The sequence below is a fragment of the Corvus hawaiiensis genome, chromosome 4 (assembly GCF_020740725.1).
Source record: "Corvus hawaiiensis isolate bCorHaw1 chromosome 4, bCorHaw1.pri.cur, whole genome shotgun sequence".
Taxonomy (NCBI): Eukaryota; Metazoa; Chordata; class Aves; order Passeriformes; family Corvidae; genus Corvus; species Corvus hawaiiensis.
In genome coordinates, this window is record NC_063216.1 from 79437944 (window position 1) to 79457339 (window position 19396).

A 19396-nucleotide genomic window follows, 5' to 3' on the forward strand; every position below is an offset into this window, starting at 1 on the left:
TGACGTCACCGCCGCGCGCCGCCGGGCCCGGGGCCGCCATGGCCGCCATGGGGGAGCCGGCGCGGCCGCGGACGCTGTTCCTGGCCGGGCTGGCCGCGGTCTACATCGCCGCCTTCGGCTCCCTCTACGTGCAGATCCCCGGTACCGCCCCGGGGGCAGCCGCGGAGGGGCCGGGGGATCCGGGACAGGGCCGGGAGTGGGGCCGGGGGAACGGGGATAGAGGCGGGAGTGGGGCTGGGGAACCGGGATAGAGGCGGGAGTGGGGCTGGGGAACTGGGCTAGGGCCGGAGGACATGGGATAGAGCCGAGGGAACGGGGATAGAGCCGGGAGTGGAGCTGGGGGAACCGGGCTAGGGCTGGAGTAAATGGGAGAGAGCTGGGGGAGCCGGGATAGAGCTGGGGGAGCCGGGATAGAGGCGGGAGTGGGGTCGGGGGAAGTGGGAGGGAGCCAGGAGTGGGACTGGGGAACCGGGACAGAGGCGGGAGTGGGGCTGGGGAATGGGATAGAGCCAGGGGAACCGGGATAGAGGCGGGAGTGGGACCGGGAAACCGGGACAGATCCGGGGACGTGGCCAGTGGAATCGAGATTGGGATCGGTGTCGGGAAAAGGACCGACGGAGCCGGGAAAGGGACAGTCGCCATCCCCGTCCCGCTGCCCGTATCCCCGTTATCACCTCCCGCTGCCCCCACGTCCCCCCGGCTCCCCCTGAGCCGCTCCCCATCCCTTTCCCCGTGGCTCTGGCTCTTCCCACCGCTTCCCAGTCCCAGCTGGGAAAACTGGGATGAAGGGAGGGACAAAACCGGCATCATCTCCTCTCCTCGGGCGGCGCCTCGGGTTTGTCCCTGCAGCAGCCGCGGCAGTGGCTGCTGCAGGGACAAACCCGAGGCGCCGCCCGAGAATATCCCGGTTTTCCCAGGAATCCTTCATTCCCATTCCCATTCCAGGCCTGTACGGGAGAGAGGGCATCCTGCCGGCCCGCAGGGTGCTGCGGCTCAGCGGGAAGGGGCTGTGGGAGCAGCTGCGAGATTTGCCCACCTTGCTGTGGCTCGGTCCCCGCCTGGGGCTGGACACGGAGCAGGGCATGGAGCTGCTGTGCGTGCTGGGAGTGCTGGCCGCCTTCGGAGCGCTGCTCTGCGATTCCCTGCGGGATTGCCTGGTCTTTGCCCTGCTCAGGGTGTTGTACTTGTCGTTGTACCAGGTATGGGGGCAGCAGGGGTTTCGGGGTGAGGGTGGGAGGTGTTGGTGTTGCGCCACGAGCTCGCTGGGTTTCCCTCGTGCTCGGATTTCGGTGCTGGGAGGCACGGCTGTGGGGTCGGGGAATGGTTGGGGTGGGATGGGAGCTGAAATCCCATTCCAGTCCCCGTGGGCAGGGACACCTCCCGCTGTCCCAGGGTGCTCCAAGCCCCAATGTCCAGCCTGGCCTGGAGCTGCGGAGGGACTGGGGCCAAGGCATGGAGGGCCAGGAGCCAGGGAATGGCTTCCCAGTGCCAGAGGGCAGGGCTGGATGGGAGATTGGGAATTGGGAATTGCTGGCTGGGAGGGTGGGCAGGGGCTGGCCCAGGGTGCCCAGAGCAGCTGTGGCTGCCCCTGGATCCCTGGCAGTGGCCAAGGCCAGGCTGGACATTGGGGCTGGAGCAGCCTGGCACAGTGGGAGGTGTCCCTGCCATGGCAGGGCTGGCACTGGAGGGGCTCTGAGCTCCCTTCCCACCCAGCCATTCCAGGATTCCCTGAATCCTCCCTGGTGCTGGGGCTGGAGCTTCAGTGGGTCCGAGCTGAGTGTGGGGTGAGGAGGAGGAGGAGGATTTCTCTTCCCTCTGAAATGAGGGAATTGGAGAGGAATAAATGATCGGTGCGGGGCCACCCCTCCCGGGGCTGGGGCTGTCACCTCCCACTGCCCCTTGGGTTTGGCCAGAGCCGTGTGCCAGGGGGCGACCCAGGGCTCTGTGCCCACCTCTCTCCCTGTGGGGAAGGGTCTGGAGGTGTCAGACCACCCCCCATCCCCCTGGCTGAGCCCCCACCCCGTTCCCTCTCTGCAGGTGGGACAGGTCTTCCTCTACTTCCAGTGGTGAGTCCGACCCCCGCCATGGGGAACCTTCCAGGGCAGGGGGTTCAGCGGGATGGGGGGCTCTGGGGACCGGGATGGGGGGCACAGGGGGCTCTGAGGACCGGGATGGGGGGCTGTGGCTTCCAGACACGGGGATCTGGGGGTCTCTGGGGTCTGGGAGAAAGGGCACAGCAGGACAGGGGCTCCCCAGGATCGGGGTTGGGGGGCACAGGGGGGCTCTGGGGACTGGGACTGGGGTTGTGGGGGCTCTGGGGACAAGGGTGGGAGGCACAGGGGGCTCTGGGGACTGGGACCCGCGGTTGTGGGGTCTCTGGGGACAAGGGTGGGAGGCACAGGGGGCTCTGGGGCACATGGGGGTGGGGGTCTCTGGGGACGGCAGGACAGCAGGGGCTCAGCAGGACGGGGTCCCCAGCCCCACGTGCGGGGCGTGGCCGTGTCCCCAACCCCCTGTGGGGTGCAAGGCGGGGGGGTCTCAGCTCTGTGCCCCCCATACCCTCCCCCAGGGACAGCCTGCTGCTGGAGGCCGGGTTCCTGGCCGTGCTGGTGGCCCCCCTGCGCCTGCTGAGGTGGGGGTCCCCGGCCTGGAGACCCCACGACGCCGTCACCTTCTGGGGCGTGCGCTGGCTCCTCTTCCGCCTCATGTTCGCCTCGGGCGTGGTGAAGCTCACGAGCCGCTGCCCCACCTGGTGGGGGCTCACAGGTGAGGGGGGGCTTCGGGGGGCTCAGGTCTTGGGGGGTTCCCCCAGTTTGAGGGGCTATGATGCCCACGAGCCGCTGCCCCACATGGTGGGGGTGCAATTTGGGGGCACTCAGGTCTTGGGGGGCTCAGGTGTTCACCTGGAATTGCAGTGATTTATTGGGAAGTAGATTGGTCTTCACACCCCCGTGAAGACCCCCGTGTTCTCCCCCCCCCCCCCCCATTCTGAGGCACCACTTAATTGGGAAATCCCTCCTGTTTTGCCAGGAAGGTTTCCCTGTTCTGTTTGGGCTGTACTCCACGGTGGGAAAAACTGGTGTTAACCCAGAATTAGGGTGAATTTTTGGGAAACAGATTAGGGAAAGCCCCCCCTGAAGCCCCCTGTGTCCTGTGGCCCCGAGTTACCATCTAATTTGGAAGGGGAAGCTTTTCCCTGTTTAGTGTTGGTTCTATTCCATAGTGGGGGGGGAGAAAATCCAAATAAGCCTGGAATTCCAGTGAATTTTTGGGAAATAGATTAGGGAAAGCCCCCTGTGTCCTGTGCCCCCGAGGTACCATCTAATCTGGAAAGGGAAGCTTTTCCCTGTTTAGTGTTGGTTCTATTCCATAGTGGGGGGGGAGAAAATCCAAATAAGCCTGGAATTCTAGTGAATTTTTGGGAAATAGATTAGGGAAAGCCCCCTGTGTCCTGTGGCCCCGAGTTACCATCTAATTTGGAAAGGGAAGCTTTTCCCTGTTTAGTGCTGGTTCTATTCCATGGTGGGGGAAATCCAAATAAGCCTGGAATTCCAGTGAATTTTTGGGAAGTAGATTATGGAAATACCACCTGGAGCCCCTCAGGGCCCCCCTGAAGCCCCTTGTGTCCCCCAGCCCCGAGATACCATTTAATTTAGAAACAGCAGCTTTTCCCTGTTTAGTGTTGGTTCTATTCCATGGTGGGGGGTGGGAAAATCCAAATAAGCCTGGAATTCCCGTGAATTTTCGGGAAATAAATTAGGGAGAGCCCCCTGTGTCCCCCAGCCCCAAGATACCATCTAATTTCGAAACAGCAGCTTTTCCCTGTTTAGTATTGCTTTTATTCCCTGGGGCCGGGGGGGAAATCCAAATAAACCTGGAATTCCCGTGAATTTTCGGGAATCCTGGCAACCCCTCCCCGCCCTCGCCGTGCCCGCAGCGCTGACCTACCACTACGAGAGCCAGTGCATCCCCACGCCGGGCGCGTGGCTCGCCCACCAGCTGCCCGTGTGGTTGCAGAAGCTCAGCGTGGTGGCCACCTACGTCATCGAGGTGGCCGTGCCCCCGCTCTTCTTCGCGCCCCTGCGCCGCCTGCGCCTCTTCGCCTTCTACTGCCAGGTGGGGAGGGGGCTCCTGGGGCCGGGGTGGGCACGCAGGGGGGCTGCACAGGGGCCAGGGGTGGGCTGCTCGCTCCGTGGGTGCTGCAGGTGGGGTGGGCACAGTGCTGGAGGTGTTGGGGTGATGCCATGAAGATTTTTTCCCAGTCAGGGAACCAAGCAACTGATGCCTTTTCCTGGTCTTAAAATCAAGAGGGCATACACGGTTAGAAGGGGAAAAGGGATTTTTAGCTTGGGATTTATTTTAAGGATCCTTAGGTGTACACGTCCAGGTCATATGCATCGAGATGTACCCCACCGAGTCTATCTCTGTGTCTGTCCCTGCCCCAACATTGGGTATAACATTATCGGTTTTACTAATTAGCAGATCTATCAAAGATTCCCCAATGAGAGGCTCGAGTGAGCCCCCCTCCCCAAGGAACCTTCCCCTGGATGGTTCTATCTTAGTTTACAGAATGTGTTCTGGAGAGGACCTTGGGCTCTGGGCCACACTGATCCCTGGCTACGAAGCTTCTAAAATGTTCAGTCTCTCAGCTTGACAAACAAGTCCAAGAATGGAGGCAAAAAGCACTGGGAATACAGAAGTTGTAAAAAGGTGTAACAGGGGTATAAAAGAAAAGGCAAAAAATCTTCATGGCATCAAGGGTGCCCCGTGTCCGGTGTGCTCTGCCCCCCAGCCCTGTGAAGCCCCCTTTGTGGCCCCGGTTGTGCCAGGGGGGTTTCACAGGGCTGGGCTGGGCTCCTCGCTCCGTGGGCACTGCTGGTGGCGTGCCCAGTGTCCTCTGCCCCCCCGTCCAGTGACCCTCCCAGTCCTGCGACCCCCATGGTGGCCCCTGGCACGGCCGGGGGAGCCCAGGGGGCTTCTTGGGGGCTGTGGGCACCGGGAGCTGGGGTGGTCGCAGTGCTGCTGGTGGTGTGCCCAGTGTCCCCTGCCCCACTGTCCAGTGACCCCCTCCCAGCCCTGTGAGACCCCCACCGTGCCAGGGGGATCCTGTGGGAGTCTCCCAGGACTGGGGTTGGCTCTCGCTGTGGGCACTGCGAGATGAGGTGACCACACTGCTGGTGGTGCTGGTTGGGGTGTGCCCAGTGTCCTCTGTGACCCCCCAACCCCACCCTGTCCCCGCCCAGGTCCTGCTGCAGGTCCTCATCATCCTCACGGGCAACTACAACTTCTTCAACGCGCTGACCATCGTGCTGGCCTTCTCCCTGCTGGACGAGGAGCACGTGGGGCGCTGGCTGGGCCAGCCCCGCAAGAGGCACGGCAGTGGTGAGAGCCCGGGAGCCCCGTTTGGGGTGGGGGACACCTTCCCAGAGCGGGCAGGGCACACAAGACGTCGTGGCCACGCTCTGGGAGCTGCTGCTGGCGGGGTCCCTCACCCACCCCGGGGCAGGGGCTGTGCCCATGGGGACCCCAGGGCTGTGGGGCACAGCTGTGGGATCAGGGAATGGTTGGGGTGGGATGGGAGCTGAAATTCCATTCCAGTCCCCGTGGGCAGGGACACCTCCCATTGTCCCAGGGTGCTCCAAGCCCCAATGTCCAGCCTGGCCTGGAGCTGCAGAGGGACTGGGGCCAAGGTATGGAGGGCCAGGAGCCAGGGAATGGCTTCCCAGTGCCAGAGGGCAGGGCTGGATGGGAGACTGGGAATTGGGAATTGCTGGCTGGGAGGGTGGGCAGGGGCTGGCCCAGGGTGCCCAGAGCAGCTGTGGCTGCCCCTGGATCCCTGGCAGTGGCCAAGGCCAGGCTGGACATTGGGGCTGGAGCAGCCTGGCACAGTGGGAGGTGTCCCTGCCATGGCAGGGCTGGCACTGGAGGGGCTCTGAGCTCCCTTCCCACCCAGCCCATTCCAGGATTCCCTGAATCCTCCCTGGTGTTGGGGCTGGAGCTCCAGTGGGTCCGAGCCGGGTGTGGGGTGAGGAGGAGGAGGAGGATTTCTCTTCCTTCCCAAATGAGGGAATTAAGGAACAATAAATGACCTGTGTGAGGCCGTCCCTCCTGGGCTGGGGCTGTCACCTCCTGGGGGGATGCTGTCACCCCACAAGGGGCTCCCACCCCTTGGAATTCTGCATCCCAGCGTGGCTCTGCTGCTCCTGGGCCTTTCCCTCCTCGTTCCTTTTCCATGCAATGCTGGGAGCACTGGGACCCCTGGTTTGGGGGGGAGGGGAGGGGTCCTTTCCAGGCTGGGCAGGGGACAAGGGGACACAGTCGGAGCTGCTGCCACGTGGCCCCTCACCCACCCTGGGGCAGGCTGCTGTGCCCGTGGGTGACCCCAGGGCTGCGAGGGGGGGTCCCGGGCGGGCTCTGAGCCCCCTCCCTGCCCCAGCGTGGCCCCCCAGCCTGGGCTCGGTGCTGGCCACGCTCCTGGAGCTCAGCACCTACGGCCTCCTGCTCTACTGGACCGTCCACTACTTCGGCCTGGAGGTCAACTGGGATAAGAAACTGCTGGACTCCAAAGTGGGTACGTCCGGGGGGCTGCGAGGACCCCGCGTGCCCCCTCGCTGCGGAGCCGGAGGGGCCGGCCCTGACCCCGGGGCTGTCCCGCAGCCTTCACCTACCACGAGTTCACGACGTGGCTGCGCACGGTGACGCTGCCGCTGGTGGGGGTGGCCTTCCTGTCCCTGTCCTGGGAGATCCTCGTGGCCATGTACCGGTGCGTGGGGGCCCCTGGGGTGTCCTGGGCCGTGGGGACACCGGGGTGACACGCTGGGAAAGGGGCGGCCCTGCTCCGGGATTTGGGAGCGGTCAGGGGTGGGGGGGGGGGGGGGGGTGTGTGTTTAACCCCTCACCCACAGCTGGAGCCCCCCAAATTGGGGGGGGGGGGGGGCTGAGCCTCTCGGCCCCCTTACCACCCCGTTTGTGCCCGCCCCCAGCTGTGCCTGCGTCCGTGGATGCTTCTGGAAGCTCTGGGCCACCCTGCAGTGGGCCATCATGGCCACGGCCACCGTCAGCCTGTTCGCCGTCAGCCTGGTGAGGGCCGGGGGCCACGGGGGGCTCCTGGGGACCCCAAACCCCCCCCCAGGCCGTGACAGAGCCCCCCCTGCCACCCCAGGTGCCCTTCACCTACATCGACCACGAGTCCAACGGGAAGCTGTGGCCCGGGATCCACCAGATGTTCGGGGCCGTGGAGCGCTTCCAGGTGGTCAATTCCTACGGGCTCTTCCGCAGGATGACCGGGGTTGGCGGGCGGCCGGAGGTCATCCTGGAGGGCAGCTACGATGGGCACAGCTGGACGGTGAGTCAGGGGTGGGCACAGCTGGACGGTGAGTCAGGGGTGGGCACAGCTGGGCACTGAGTCAGGGGTGGGCACAGCTGGACGGTGAGTCAGGGGTGGGCACAGCTGGACACTAAAGGACGGGGCAGACCTCCCAGACCAGTCCCACCCCGTGCCATGTCACACCTGGAGTTTCCCAGGATTTGTCCCCCCCATACAGCCCCCAGGGACAGCACCGGGGCGTGTCGGGATCTCCATCCCAATCCCATGGAGAGCACCGGGGCGTGTCGGGATCTCCATCCCAATCCCATGGACAGCACCGGGGCGTGTCGGGATCTCCATCCCAATCCCATGGAGAGCACCGGGGCGTGTCGGGGTCTCCATCCCAATCCCCTGGACAGCACCGGGGCGTGTCGGGATCTCCATCCCAATCCCAGGGACAGCACCGGGGCGTGTCGGGATCTCCATCCCAATCCCATGGACAGCACCGGGGCGTGTCGGGATCTCCATCCCAATCCCATGGAGAGCACCGGGGCGTGTCGGGATCTCCATCCCAATCCCCTGGACAGCACCGGGGCGTGTCGGGATCTCCATCCCAATCCCATGGAGAGCACCGGGGCGTGTCGGGATCTCCATCCCAATCCCATGGACAGCACCGGGGCGTGTCGGGGTCTCCTTCCCCAATCCCATGGACAGCACCGGGGCGTGTCGGGGTCTCCTTCCCCAATCCCATGGACAGCACCGGGGCGTGTCGGGATCTCCATCCCAATCCCATGGAGAGCACCGGGGCGTGTCGGGGTCTCCTTCCCCAATCCCATGGAGAGCACCGGGGCGTGTCGGGATCTCCATCCCAATCCCATGGACAGCACTGGGGCGTGTCGGGGTCTCCATCCCAATCCCCTGGACAGCACTGGGGCGTGTCGGGATCTCCATCCCAATCCCATGGACAGCACCGGGGCGTGTCGGGGTCTCCGTCCCCAATCCCATGGACAGCACCGGGGCGTGTCGGGGTCTCCATCCCAATCCCATGGACAGCACCGGGGCGTGTCGGGGTCTCCTTCCCCAATCCCATGGACAGCACCGGGGCGTGTCGGGGTCTCCATCCCAATCCCATGGACAGCACCGGGGCGTGTCGGGGTCTCCATCCCAATCCCATGGACAGCACTGGGGCGTGTCGGGATCTCCATCCCCATCCCGGCCGTTCCCGATCCCACAGGAGATCGAGTTCATGTACAAGCCCGGGAACGTGAGCGCGGCCCCGGCCGTGGTGGCCCCGCACCAGCCCCGCCTGGACTGGCAGCTCTGGTTCGCCGCCCTGGGGCCCCACCAGAGCAGCCCCTGGTTCAGCGCCCTGGTGCTGCGCCTGCTGCAGGGCCAGCCCGACGGTCAGCCATGGGCACAGGGCACGGCCCGGGGGGCTCGGGGGGCTCTGAGGGCCAGCCTGGGGACACGGGGGGCTCTGGGGACCCAGGGTGTGGCAAGGTCTCCCCAGCCTTCACAGGTTTGGGGTGTCCCTGTTTGGGTCCAGGGTGTCCCCCACAACATTCTGGGGTGTCTGTGTTCGTGTTGGGGTGTTCCCGCAGCCCTGGGCATGTCCCTGTTGGGGTTTGGGGTGTCCCTGGGTGTGTTGGGGTGTCTCTGTTGGGGTTTGGGGTGTCCCTGGGTGTGTTTGGTGTGTCCCTGTTGGGGTTTGAGGTGTCTCTGATGGGGTTTGGGGTGTCCCTGGGTATGTTGGGGTGTCTCTGTTGGGGTTTGGGGTGTCCCTGGGTGTGTTGGGGTGTCTCTGTTGGGGTTTGGGGTGTCCCTGGGTATGTTGGGGTGTCTCTGCTGGCCTCTGGGCTGTCCCTGGGTGGTTGTCCCTGGGTGTGGTTGGTGTGTCCCTGTTGGGGTTTGGGGTGTCCCTGGGTGTGGTTGGGGTGTCCCTGGGTGTGTTGGGCTGTCCCTGCTGGGCTCTGGGCTGTCCCTGGGTGTGGTTGGGGTGTCCCTGGGTGTGTTGAGCTGTCCCTGCTGGCCTCTGGGCTGTCCCTGGGTGTGTCGGGCTGTCCCTGGGTGTGGTTGGGCTGTCCCTGGGTGTGGTTGGGGTGTCCCTGTTGGGGTTTGGGGTGTCCCTGGGTGTGGTTGGGGTGTCCCTGGGTGTGTCGAGCTGTCCCTGCTGGCCTCTGGGCTGTCCCTGGGTGTGTCGGGCTGTCCCTGCTGGCCTCTGGGCTGTCCCTGCTGGCCTCTCACGCCGTGTCCCGCAGTGATCCGGCTGGTGCAGACGGACGAGTCGCGGTACCCGTTCCACGGCCGCCCCCCGGCCTTCCTGCGGGCCCAGCTCTACAAGTACTGGTTCACAGCCCCCAGCGAGGGCAGGTGAGCGGGGAGGGGTCCCCCTGCCCCCCACAGCCCCTCTCTGGCGGGGTTTGGGGCCGCCTGACCCCCTGTCCCCGCAGCAGCCCGGGCCCGGCGCCGTGGTGGCGGCGGCAGCGCGTGCAGGAGTTCTTCCCCCGCGTGTCCCTGGGAGACCCCACGCTGGAGTCCCTGCTCAGCCAGCACGGCCTCAAGGTGGGCCCTGAGACCCCTCCCTGGGCCCTGAGCCCCTTCCTCTGACACCCCTGAGCCCCCTTCCCTCGCCCCAGCTCCCCCCCTGACCCCCTTCCATTGCTCTTGACTCTCTCTTCTTCACCTTGATCCCCTTCGCTCACCCCCACCCCCCTGAGCCCCCTTCCCTCTCCCCCAAGCACCCTCCCTCTCCCTCCCTGACCCCCTTTCCTGGCCCCAAACTCCCCTTTCCTTCACCATTGACCCCTTTCCCTCACCCTGACCCCATTTTTTGGCCCCTGTCCCCCCCTTCACCTGCTCCTGACCCCCCTTCCCTCCCTCATCCTGGACCCCGACCCCCTTCCCTTGCCCTTGACCCCCTGACCCCCCTCTCCCTGGCCCCAACTCCCCCTCCCTGACCCTCTTTCTTGGCCCCCTGACCCTCTTCCCTCCCCATGATCCCTTTTCAGCCCCCTGATCCCCCCTTCCCTCATCCCTGACCCTCTTCCCTCTCCTTCCCTGGTCCCCAACCCCCTTCTTCCCAAACCCTGATCCCCTTTTCCAGCCCCCGACCCTTTTCCTTTGCCCCCAGTCCCCTTTACACCCCTCGCTGACCCCGCTGTCCCCCCAGGACAAGCCCCCGCTGCGGCGCCGAGGCGACGCCGTCCTGCCGCGCCTGCTGGGCTCGCTGCGCCGCCTGTGCCAGCCCTTCTCGGGCCCGGCCGTGCTCTGGTCCCTCTACCTGGTGGCCGCCACCGCGGGGCTGCTGCGGGCGCTGGCCCGGGGCTCCCGGGGGGGGCCGCCCCCCGCCCGCCACAAAGGGCCCCGCGAGCGGGGCGAGCGCAACGGGGTGCGGGGCTCGGACGGGGCACGGGGCGAGCGCAACGGGGTGCGGGGCTCGGAGGGGGCACGGGGCGAGCGCAACGGGGTGCGGGGCTCGGAGGGGACACGGGGCGAGCGCAACGGGACGCGGGGCTCGGACGGGGCACGGGGCTCGGAGGGGACGCGGGGCTCGGACGGGGCACGGGGCTCGGAGGGGACGCGGGGCTCGGACGGGGCACGGGGCACGGACGGGGCACGGCCCGAGGGCCGGCACGGCAACAAGAGGAAGAAGTAGCCCCCGCGGCCCCCCCAAAAACGGGGGTCGTGGGGGGGCAGCGCTCGGTGGACCCCGCCCCGGGGAGGGCGCCCCGTGTGCCAGTGCCTTCGGCACGGCGTGGCCATGCGGGAGCGGGGAGACACGGCCCGGGGCTCGGGGACCCCTCCCCAGTGCCCAGGGACCCCTCAGGGCCCCCCCAGTGTTTGCGGGGGCTCAGCACAGGTCAGGGGCTCAGAGCGGCTGGGGGCTCTGTGCCCGCGGGCTGGAGCAGTTTGGGCAGTGCCAGCCCTCCGGTTACCCTGCCCAGCCCCTCAGGTCACTTCGGGGTGTCCCCCCCCGGCACTTTGGGGTGCTCCCGCCGCGCCCCCTTCCCCTCCCCCCCGCGGGCTCTGCCCGTCCTGCGCTTCCTCCCCCCGCCCCTGCCCCGAGCCCAGAGGTTTCCTATAATTTTCTAATTAAAGCCTTTGACATTCCAGCCCTGCAGCTCTCCTGGGATTCGGGGGGGGGGGGGGGGGGGGTCCTGGGCTCTGTCCTGCCCAGGGGGGCAGCGCGGGGTGGGGTGACCCCCGTGGGGGGGGCGCTGGCACCGAGCGGGGGTGCGGCAGAAGCAGATTTATTGCGGAGCCCCGGGGGTGCTGGCGGGGGTGGGGGCCCGGCAGGGTTTCGGGGGGTCTCGCGGGGCGGGGGGGGTCACCAGCAGAGCTGCCCCGGGCAGTATTTGTCGATGAGGCCCTGGTAGTAAGCGCGGAGCTGCTGCATGTCGGGCAGCTCCTCCTGCTTGGTGTACAGGTCGAACTTGCTGCGGGGGCAAACGGGGGGTCAGGGCCGGGAGCTGATGCCCCCCCAAACCCGCGGGGGGACCCGGCCGAGCCCCCGGCCCCCCCCGGGCACGCACTTGAGCTCCCGGACCCAGGGCAGCATGCGCCGGTCCTCCTCGGAGCACAGGTGGCCGTAGTCGCCGTGGGCGTGCCAGGGGTAGAAGGAGTGGAAGCGAACCATGTAGAAAGCCTGGGGTGGGGGGCAGAAATAGGTTTAGGGTGCCCCCTCCCCCGCAGCCCCAAACCTCCCGGGGGTCCCTGAGCCCCCCCAGTCCGAGCTCACCTCCTTGGGCAGGGCGAAGTTGTTGAACTTCATCACTTGGTACATGTACTCTGAAAAGAGGGGGGGCGTGGGGCGGGGCCGGACCCCACCGGGGGGGACCCCGAGAGGTGCAGACCCCTCCCCGGAGAGCTACAGCTCCCCCAAAAGTCACAGGGCCCCCCCGGGAGCTGCGGCCCCCCCAGAAGAGCAGCCCCTGCCCCACGCCAAGGGCTGCAGTCCCCCAGCAAAGGGGGCACTGGGGACCCCCCCCCCCCCCAGCCCCCCAAACTCACCATCGTGGCCCCAGGACATGAGGACGTTCTCCAGGCCGCAGCCGGGCTGGTACATCCCGTACTCGGTGCTGGGGGTGGGATGAGGGCTGAGGGGCTGGACCCCCCCCCCCGCAGCCCCCGCCCCAACCCCCCCGGGGGTCCGGCTCACCTGTACCGGGGGTCTTTGGTGTCGGGGTTGTCGTGGAAGGTGGAGTCCCCATAGACCACCGACTTCTGCACCTTGCAGCCCACCGGGAAGGTGTCCCCGACCACGGCCCACTGCGGGCACAGGGGGGTCACAGCAGCCCCCGAGGGTCCCCCGGCCTCGGGGGGGGGGGCCCGGACCCCCTCCCCACCATGCCGCTCACCTGGGGCTCCCCGAACAGCACCAGCACCTTGCCCAGATCGTGCAGGAGCCCCACGAGGTGGAACCAGTCTGGGGGCGAGCGGGGCCGTGTCACCCGCGGGGCTGGGGACCCCGGCGGGGACAGGGCGGGCAGGCGCGGGGTCCGGCCCTACCTTTGTCGGGGTGCGCCCGGCGGATCCCCTCGGCCGTCTGGAAGGCGTGGAAGGAGTTGGGGAAATCCACGTCGGGGTCCGACTCGTCCACGAGCTGATCCAGCAGCTCCAGCGCCTCCATGGCGCTCATCCTCCGCAGCGAGCACGAGCCGTACTGCGCGCTCTGGGGACACCGCGACGCGTGGGGACACCGCGACCGCCACCCGCGACCCTCCCTGGGGCTGGGGGCGGCGGATGGCGCCCTTCGGTGCCCCCCAAACCCGGCTGGGATGGGGCGGCGGGGCTGGGTTTGGGGTGCGGGGTGGGAGGGCTGGGACACCCCCCCGGTGTGGGGACACGGGGGGGACACCGGGGGGACACGGGGGAGTTCCCACCTTCCTGCGGACGAACTCCACGGTCTGGTGGGTGTGCATGAGCAGGTAGGTGTTGTACACGCGGTCGATCAGCATCCCCTCCTGCAGGGCAGCACCGGGGGCTGGGGGGGTCCGGGGGGATCCCCAGTGACCCTCGCCCAGCCTGGGGTGGCAGAGCCCCCCCCGGGGCTCCTCCGGCTGCTCCCGGCAGCGGGGCGGGACCCCCGGGAGGGGCAGCCGGACCCCAGGGACCCCCAGCACCGTGCAGCCGAACCCCCCGAACCCCACCCCATTTTGGGGCCCCCCGCCCACCCCGGGGTCCCCGGGACCCGCCCCCCCCACTCACGGTGTAGTTGCGGAACTCGGTCTTGGCCTTGCCGGGTTTGGGCTCCTCGGAGGAGTCGGGGCCCTGCGGGGGGATGGGGGCTCAGGGAGACCCCGGGTGGGCACCGCGGGACGGGGATGGCTCAGGGGTCCCATCCCGCCCCCAGCCCGGGCACCGCGGGACAGGGGCTTGGGGACAGAGGGACACTGGCAGCAAGGGGAGACCTGGCCGCGTGGGGTCCCCCCACCGCAGGGGCTCACAGTGTCACACTTTGTCACACGGTGTCACACTTTGTCACACTTTGTCACACTTTGTCACACGGTGCCACACGTTATCTATCACCCGGTGTCACACGGTGTCACAGATCGTCACACGGTGTCACAGATCACCACACCCCGTCCCCCCCGGGGCACAGAGGGACCTGCGGGTGCTGCCCCCGATCCCTGGCGGGGTCCAGCCCAGGTTGTCCCTGGGTGGGGGCAGCAGCTCCGGGGGTCCCTTTTGGGGACCGTGTAGGGTCCCTGCTCAGGCCCTGCAGCCCCCCGGGCTGGCCCTGACCCCCTCAACCCTGCCCAGGGTAGGGAGCAGCTCCCCATGGCCTCGGGACCTCCCTCCTGCCGCGGGGGCCTCCTGGGGCTGGCACCCTTCGGGGTGGGGTCCCCCATGGGGTGACACCCCCCAGCAGGGAGGACATCTCCGGGGGTCTCCTCTGCCCCCCAGGTTTGGGGTGGCCCGGGTGTGTCCGCCCCCCCAGTGAGTGCCCCGAGCCCCCCTGCCCACACTCACCGCCTGGAGGCTGCTCATGGTGGGTCTGGGGGCTGTGGGGTGGCCGCGGCACTCCCGCTTTTATGGCGGGGGGCGGCGCGGGGGGCCCCGCCCGGCCCCGCGGGGACAATCGGTGACCATTTAACCCGCCCCGGTTAATGGTTGACCCCGCGCCCGCCTGGGGGGCTGCGGCTCCCGGAGGGGGCTGGGGGACCCCTGGCCCGGCCCCGAGCTGGGGACCCCCGGCCTGGGCACCCCCGGCCGCGCTGTCCCCCGTGTCCCCCCGCGGGGCCACGGGAAGTGGAGCCGGCCCTGGGGACAAGGGGCACGGGGGGCACCGGGCTGGCCTGGCACTGCCCCGGGACCCCAGGCGGGGGTGGGGGGATGGACATCGGCTTGGCCGGAGCGTCGAGAGCGGAACCCGGCGGGGACATCGGGACGGGCACGGGTGTGACAGGGCACGGACACGTGTGAGTATGGCCGGGCCGGGGCACGGACACGGCTGGACGTGGGCACGTGTGGGCACAGGCACGGCTGGGCACGGGCAGGACAGGGCACGGACACAGCTGGGCACGGGCACGTCCTCTCCGGGAATGTGGGCAGGGGTGACACACACGCGTGCGTGTGTCCCCACTGTCCCCACGTCTGTCCCCGCATCCCTGCGGGCACAGCCCCCGCCCATCACCTCCCGGCCCCGGGGGAGCCGGTGCCCGTCCCCGGACACGGCCGCCCCTCGCCCCATCCCCCTGCCCCATCCCCCTGCCCCATCCCCACGGGGTCACCGTGCCCCATCCGTGCCCCATCCCTGCCCCATCCCCACGGAGTCACCGTGCCCCATCCCTGCCCCATCCCATTTTTCCCATCCCATTTTCCCCTCCCCACGCGACCAGCACGCCCCATCCGTGCCCCATCCCGGTTTCCCATCCCCACGGGATCACCACGCTCCATCCCGGCTCCTCTTCACGCTTTGTTTATTCCACACAAACCAGGATTCCCGGCGGGAAGCAGCGACGCTCCGCGACGTGGGGCAGGACTGGTCGGGCACCCACCAGGCTCAGCGGGGGCACCCAGAGGAGGGGACAAAGGCCTGGGGACCCCCCGCGCCCCTCGGCAGCTCCACGGGGGGCTGGGAAGTCCTGGGACACCCGCGGGATGGACGCAGCTCCGGGTGGCACCCGTGGGATCCTATCCCGGAACCTCCCGGGACACCCAGGGGACACCGTGAGACATTCCTGGGACATCCCGTCCCGGAACCTCCCGAGACCCCCAGGTGCTCTGGGGAATGGGGGCTGGGGTGCTCCTGGGGGGATCGGGGTGCTCCAGGGGATGGGGTGCTCCTGAGGATGAGGCGTTCTCAGGAATGGGAGCGTTCCTGATGATGGCGATGTTCCTGGGAATGGGGGTTTCTGTGGGAATGGAGTGCTCTGGGAATGGGAATGGTCTGGGAATGGGGGATGCTCCTGGGAGGACAGGGGTGATCAGCAGGGAACGGGAGGATGCTGCTCTTGGGGGGCTGCTCAAGCTGCTCCCAGGAGGGGGGTGGGACAGTGACCGGGTCACACATCCCCGTCCCACCGGGCCAGGGGGTGACAGGGATACTCGGGGTCCCCTCGTGTCCCCGGGCCGCCACCCCGTGTGGGCGCCCACTGAGCCTGTGGGGACACGGCGTGTCACCAGCGGAGCAGGGGGTGTCCCCGAGGGTGCAGCAGGCGACAGGGCTGGGCAGGTCTGGGATAGGGCAGGAGTGGGGCACAGGACCCCAGCTTTCCACTGCCCCCCACATTTGGGGACATCTCACTGTCGCCGGCTCCCGCAGGGCTGTGGGTGACACAGGCTGGGGACACGGGACAAGGTGCCCGGGGAGGGGACAACGTCCACGCTGAGGAGGGCAGGACCCCCCACAGCAGCCGGGAAGGTGCCGACCCCAACTGGGACCCCCAAGTGGGGAAGGTGCTGGGGGCCGCCCCATCCCCCACCCCGGAGCGGGGACCCCGTGCCCTGTCCTTGCACCCTGGCACCCCCCCCAGCCCCAGTGTCACCCTGGCGAGGACAAGGGGTGCTGGGGGTGCCCTGGGGGGGCTCCGGGGGTGCCACAGCAGGCACTGGAATGCTGAGTTAGCAGGAGCGTGGCCGGGGGGTCTTGCACAAGGTGCCGGTGCTGCTGCGGTCAGCGGGATTCCCGGTGGCCCTTGGACCCGCCCCGGACAGACTGGCCGCTGCCAGACACCACGGGTCCCCCCGGGTCACCACGGGCCACCACCAGCCACCAGGGGCCACTCTGAGCCACCAAGAGTCACTATGGGCCGCCACCGGTCACCGTGAGTCACTCTGGGCCACTGCTGCCAGTCACTACGGGCCACCGCTGCCCACCAGGGATCACTTTGGGTCATCATGGGCCACCACCAGTGCCCACGGTGCCCCTGTCAGCTCCTGGCCAGCCCGGGCCGCCGCTGGCCACCGTCTCCCAGCCCCGGGTCCTCTGCGCTCCATCAGGAGGTTCTGGTGGCAGGAGCCCCCCGGGGACACCCCCAGCCCGCGGCGTGGCCACGGCCGGGGCCGGGCAGTGCGGAGGAGCCCGGCCGCGAGTGGCCGTGGAAATGCTTCAGCGGGGTCCCGCGGGGCGGGGCGGGGGCGCGCCCCCCCCTCAGCCGTAGCTGTGGGGGCTGTTGGGGTTCATGGGGGACGAGTCGCGGCGCCCCGACTGTCCCCGCAGCTGCCACAGGCGGTGGCTCAGGTTCAGCACCTGGCAGGTGCCCAGCACGCAGCCCACCCGCACCAGGTGTCCCCCGGCGTGGCGGCGGCCCCGGGCGGGGCGGGGGTCCCGCCGTCGGTCGTGCCGCAGGACGAGGTGCCGGACGTGCCACGGGGGAGGCCGGGGGGCGAGCAGGCCGCGCCGGGGGGCGACCCAGGGGCCGTGCCGGGGCACCAGGACTCGGTGTCGCAGGGTCCCGATGGGCCGCGGGGCCGGGGGGTCTCCGGGGAGGGAAGGGATCCGCTCCGGGGGGCTCCGCGCCGGGGGGTCCCTGCAGGACAGAAGGGACGGGGTCAGGGGGGCACAGCTGCGGCACCCGGGCAGGGGGGTGGCACTGCCACAGCAGCGGGGGGGCCACGGGGGCACCGCATGAGCCCCGAGCCAGCGCCGTGCCCGGGGCTTCCGCAGGAGCGGGAGGAGGAGGAGGAGGAAGAGGAGGAGGAAGCAGCCAGGGCAGGCTTCCTGCAGCCCCGCACGTACTCCGAGAACACGGGCACGCGTGTCCCGCACACGCGACACCACCGGGCACCCGCCGAGCCCCAAAACTGCCCCTGGTCCCGCCCCGCGCCACCCCCGGCTCCCCCCGCTCCGCCCGCCCCGTTCCCACGGCCTCTGCCCCGGCACCCACGCGTCCCGGCTGTGGCACCCACGCCCCTGCCCCGGGCACCCGCGGGGGGGTCCGGCCTCAGGGCACCCCCACAGTGCCACAGAGCTCTCCCGCCCCAGTCCCCTGTGCCTCAGTGCCCCCTGCCCTGGGGACACCCTTTCCTCAGGGGACCCCTGCTGAGTTCCAAGGAACTTGAAGTTTTGCTCCAATTCTTAATCCCGTCCTTCTCTTTTTCCTTTTTTTTTTTTTTTTTTAATATTTCCTCCCCATTTTAACCCTCGTCCTGTGCCCCAGAGAACCCCAGCCCAGCCCAGCCCACCCCTCAGCCGTGGCAGGAGCTGCCCGGCCCCCGTGGGTGTCGGGGTGCCCCAGCCCCCCCATCCATGGCCGTGCCAGGGCCGCCCCTCCCGCCCCCCCGGATCCCCCGGGAGCCAGACGGGGATCCCCGGGTGCCGGGGCCGGCCCAGACGCGCTCTCCGAGCAGGGACACGCACACGCACGTGCGGTGTGTGCACACTCGCACAGCCGGGGGGGTCTGTCCCTTCAGCACCCCATGACGCCCCCCGGGCACCCGCACCGGCCCCGGGCACCCCCGAGCTCTTGCACTCACAGAATCCTCATCCCGGCGGGGCCCAACCCTCGGCCCTTCCCGCACCCCTCGCACCCCCGGGCGCCCCGTGACCCCGGTGCCCCCAGCCCCTATCGCGGGGGGCCGGGGCCCCGCACCCCCCGCTCGCCACCGCGTCCCCCGGGTCCCCGCGGGGACACGCAGCGAGGGCGGGGGGGGGACCCGGTAGGAGACAGTGCCCGGGGACCCCCAGGTCCCCATTCCGGGCAGCTGAGGGGGCGTGGGGGGCACGGGGAGGCCGCGGGGCCGCGTCCCGGGCAGGGGGTGCAGAGCCGCGCCGGGCGGGGGTGCGGGCAAAGGGGGTGCGGGCAAAGGGGGGTGCGGGCGAGGGGGGCGTCCCGGGCAGGGGATGCGGGCAGGGGGTCGAGCAGGGGTCCGGGCAAGGATCAGGGCGGGGGTCCGGGCAGGGAGTGCGGTCAGGGGTCCGGGCAGGGATCGAGGCAGGAATCAGGGCAGGGGTGCGGGCAAGGTCCCTCACCTGCGGGGCGGCAGGGCCCGGCCGTGGGGCAGCTCCAGCAGGCACAGCGCGAAGCTGACGCAACCCAGCGCCAGCGGGGCCGGGGCTCGCATGGCCGGACGGGACGGGACGGGACGGGACGGGACGGGACGGGACGGGACGGGACGGGACGATCGGCGGCGGCTGCGGGAGAGAGCGGGCGGGTGGCTCGGGGGGGCTCGGCGGGGGGGTCGCGCTGGGGTCCGGCTCCAGATCCCAGCCCCCTTCTCGTCCTGCCCCCGCTCCGCTCCCTCCCTTGTGCCGCAGCGCGGGGGCGGCGCGGGGTCCCGGCGGTACCTGGCCGGGATCGGGGCGCGGTGGGGTCGGGGTCGGGTCTGTCCCCGCTCGCTGCTGCCGCTCTCCGCCCCGGCCAAGGTTAAATATCGCCGGGGCCGGCGGGCGGGAGGAGCTCAACGGGACGGGAGGAGCCACGGGCGGGAGCAGCCCCGCACCGCCCTCGGTTCCGCACCGGCCCCGGCCCCCGGCCGCGCACCGGCCCCGCACCTTCGCCGGCACCGCACCGGTCCCGCAACCCCCAAGTCCCGCAGCGCCCCGGCCCCGCGCTGCCCCTCCCAGACCCCTCGCTGGCCCCGGCCCCCTCGGCCCCGCACGGCTTCGCACCTTCCCCGGCCCCTCCTCAGTTCCGCACCCCCCGG

At 69.2% G+C, this 19396-nt stretch overlaps 3 protein-coding genes across 3 annotated transcripts; 1 reads left to right on the forward strand and 2 right to left on the reverse strand.

Annotated features, from left to right (window-relative positions):
- Positions 1 to 10: 10 nt before the first annotated feature.
- Positions 11 to 10961, forward strand: LMF2 (lipase maturation factor 2). The gene is made up of 14 exons (XM_048301903.1): positions 11 to 141; positions 946 to 1199; positions 2038 to 2066; positions 2570 to 2766; positions 3938 to 4116; positions 5244 to 5382; positions 6437 to 6571; positions 6658 to 6763; positions 6984 to 7080; positions 7163 to 7345; positions 8541 to 8709; positions 9565 to 9676; positions 9757 to 9868; positions 10476 to 10961. Exons 1-14 carry the CDS (start codon positions 39 to 41, stop codon positions 10959 to 10961), a joined length of 2301 nt encoding a protein of 766 aa, XP_048157860.1. The 5' UTR covers positions 11 to 38.
- A 652-nt stretch (positions 10962 to 11613) lies between these two features.
- MIOX (myo-inositol oxygenase) lies at positions 11614 to 14296 on the reverse strand. Its single transcript, XM_048302139.1, has 10 exons — positions 14279 to 14296; positions 13514 to 13576; positions 13189 to 13269; positions 12815 to 12977; positions 12664 to 12731; positions 12465 to 12574; positions 12317 to 12384; positions 12045 to 12094; positions 11839 to 11951; positions 11614 to 11742 (listed from the first exon to the last, which is right to left on the reverse strand). Exons 1-10 carry the CDS (start codon positions 14294 to 14296, stop codon positions 11634 to 11636), a joined length of 843 nt encoding a protein of 280 aa, XP_048158096.1. The 3' UTR covers positions 11614 to 11633.
- A 915-nt stretch (positions 14297 to 15211) lies between these two features.
- ADM2 (adrenomedullin 2) lies at positions 15212 to 19097 on the reverse strand. The gene is made up of 2 exons (XM_048302541.1): positions 18723 to 19097; positions 15212 to 17280 (listed from the first exon to the last, which is right to left on the reverse strand). The coding sequence occupies exons 1-2, from the start codon at positions 18812 to 18814 to the stop codon at positions 16902 to 16904; spliced, it is 471 nt and encodes a 156-aa protein (XP_048158498.1). The 5' UTR covers positions 18815 to 19097; the 3' UTR covers positions 15212 to 16901.
- Positions 19098 to 19396: the final 299 nt, after the last annotated feature.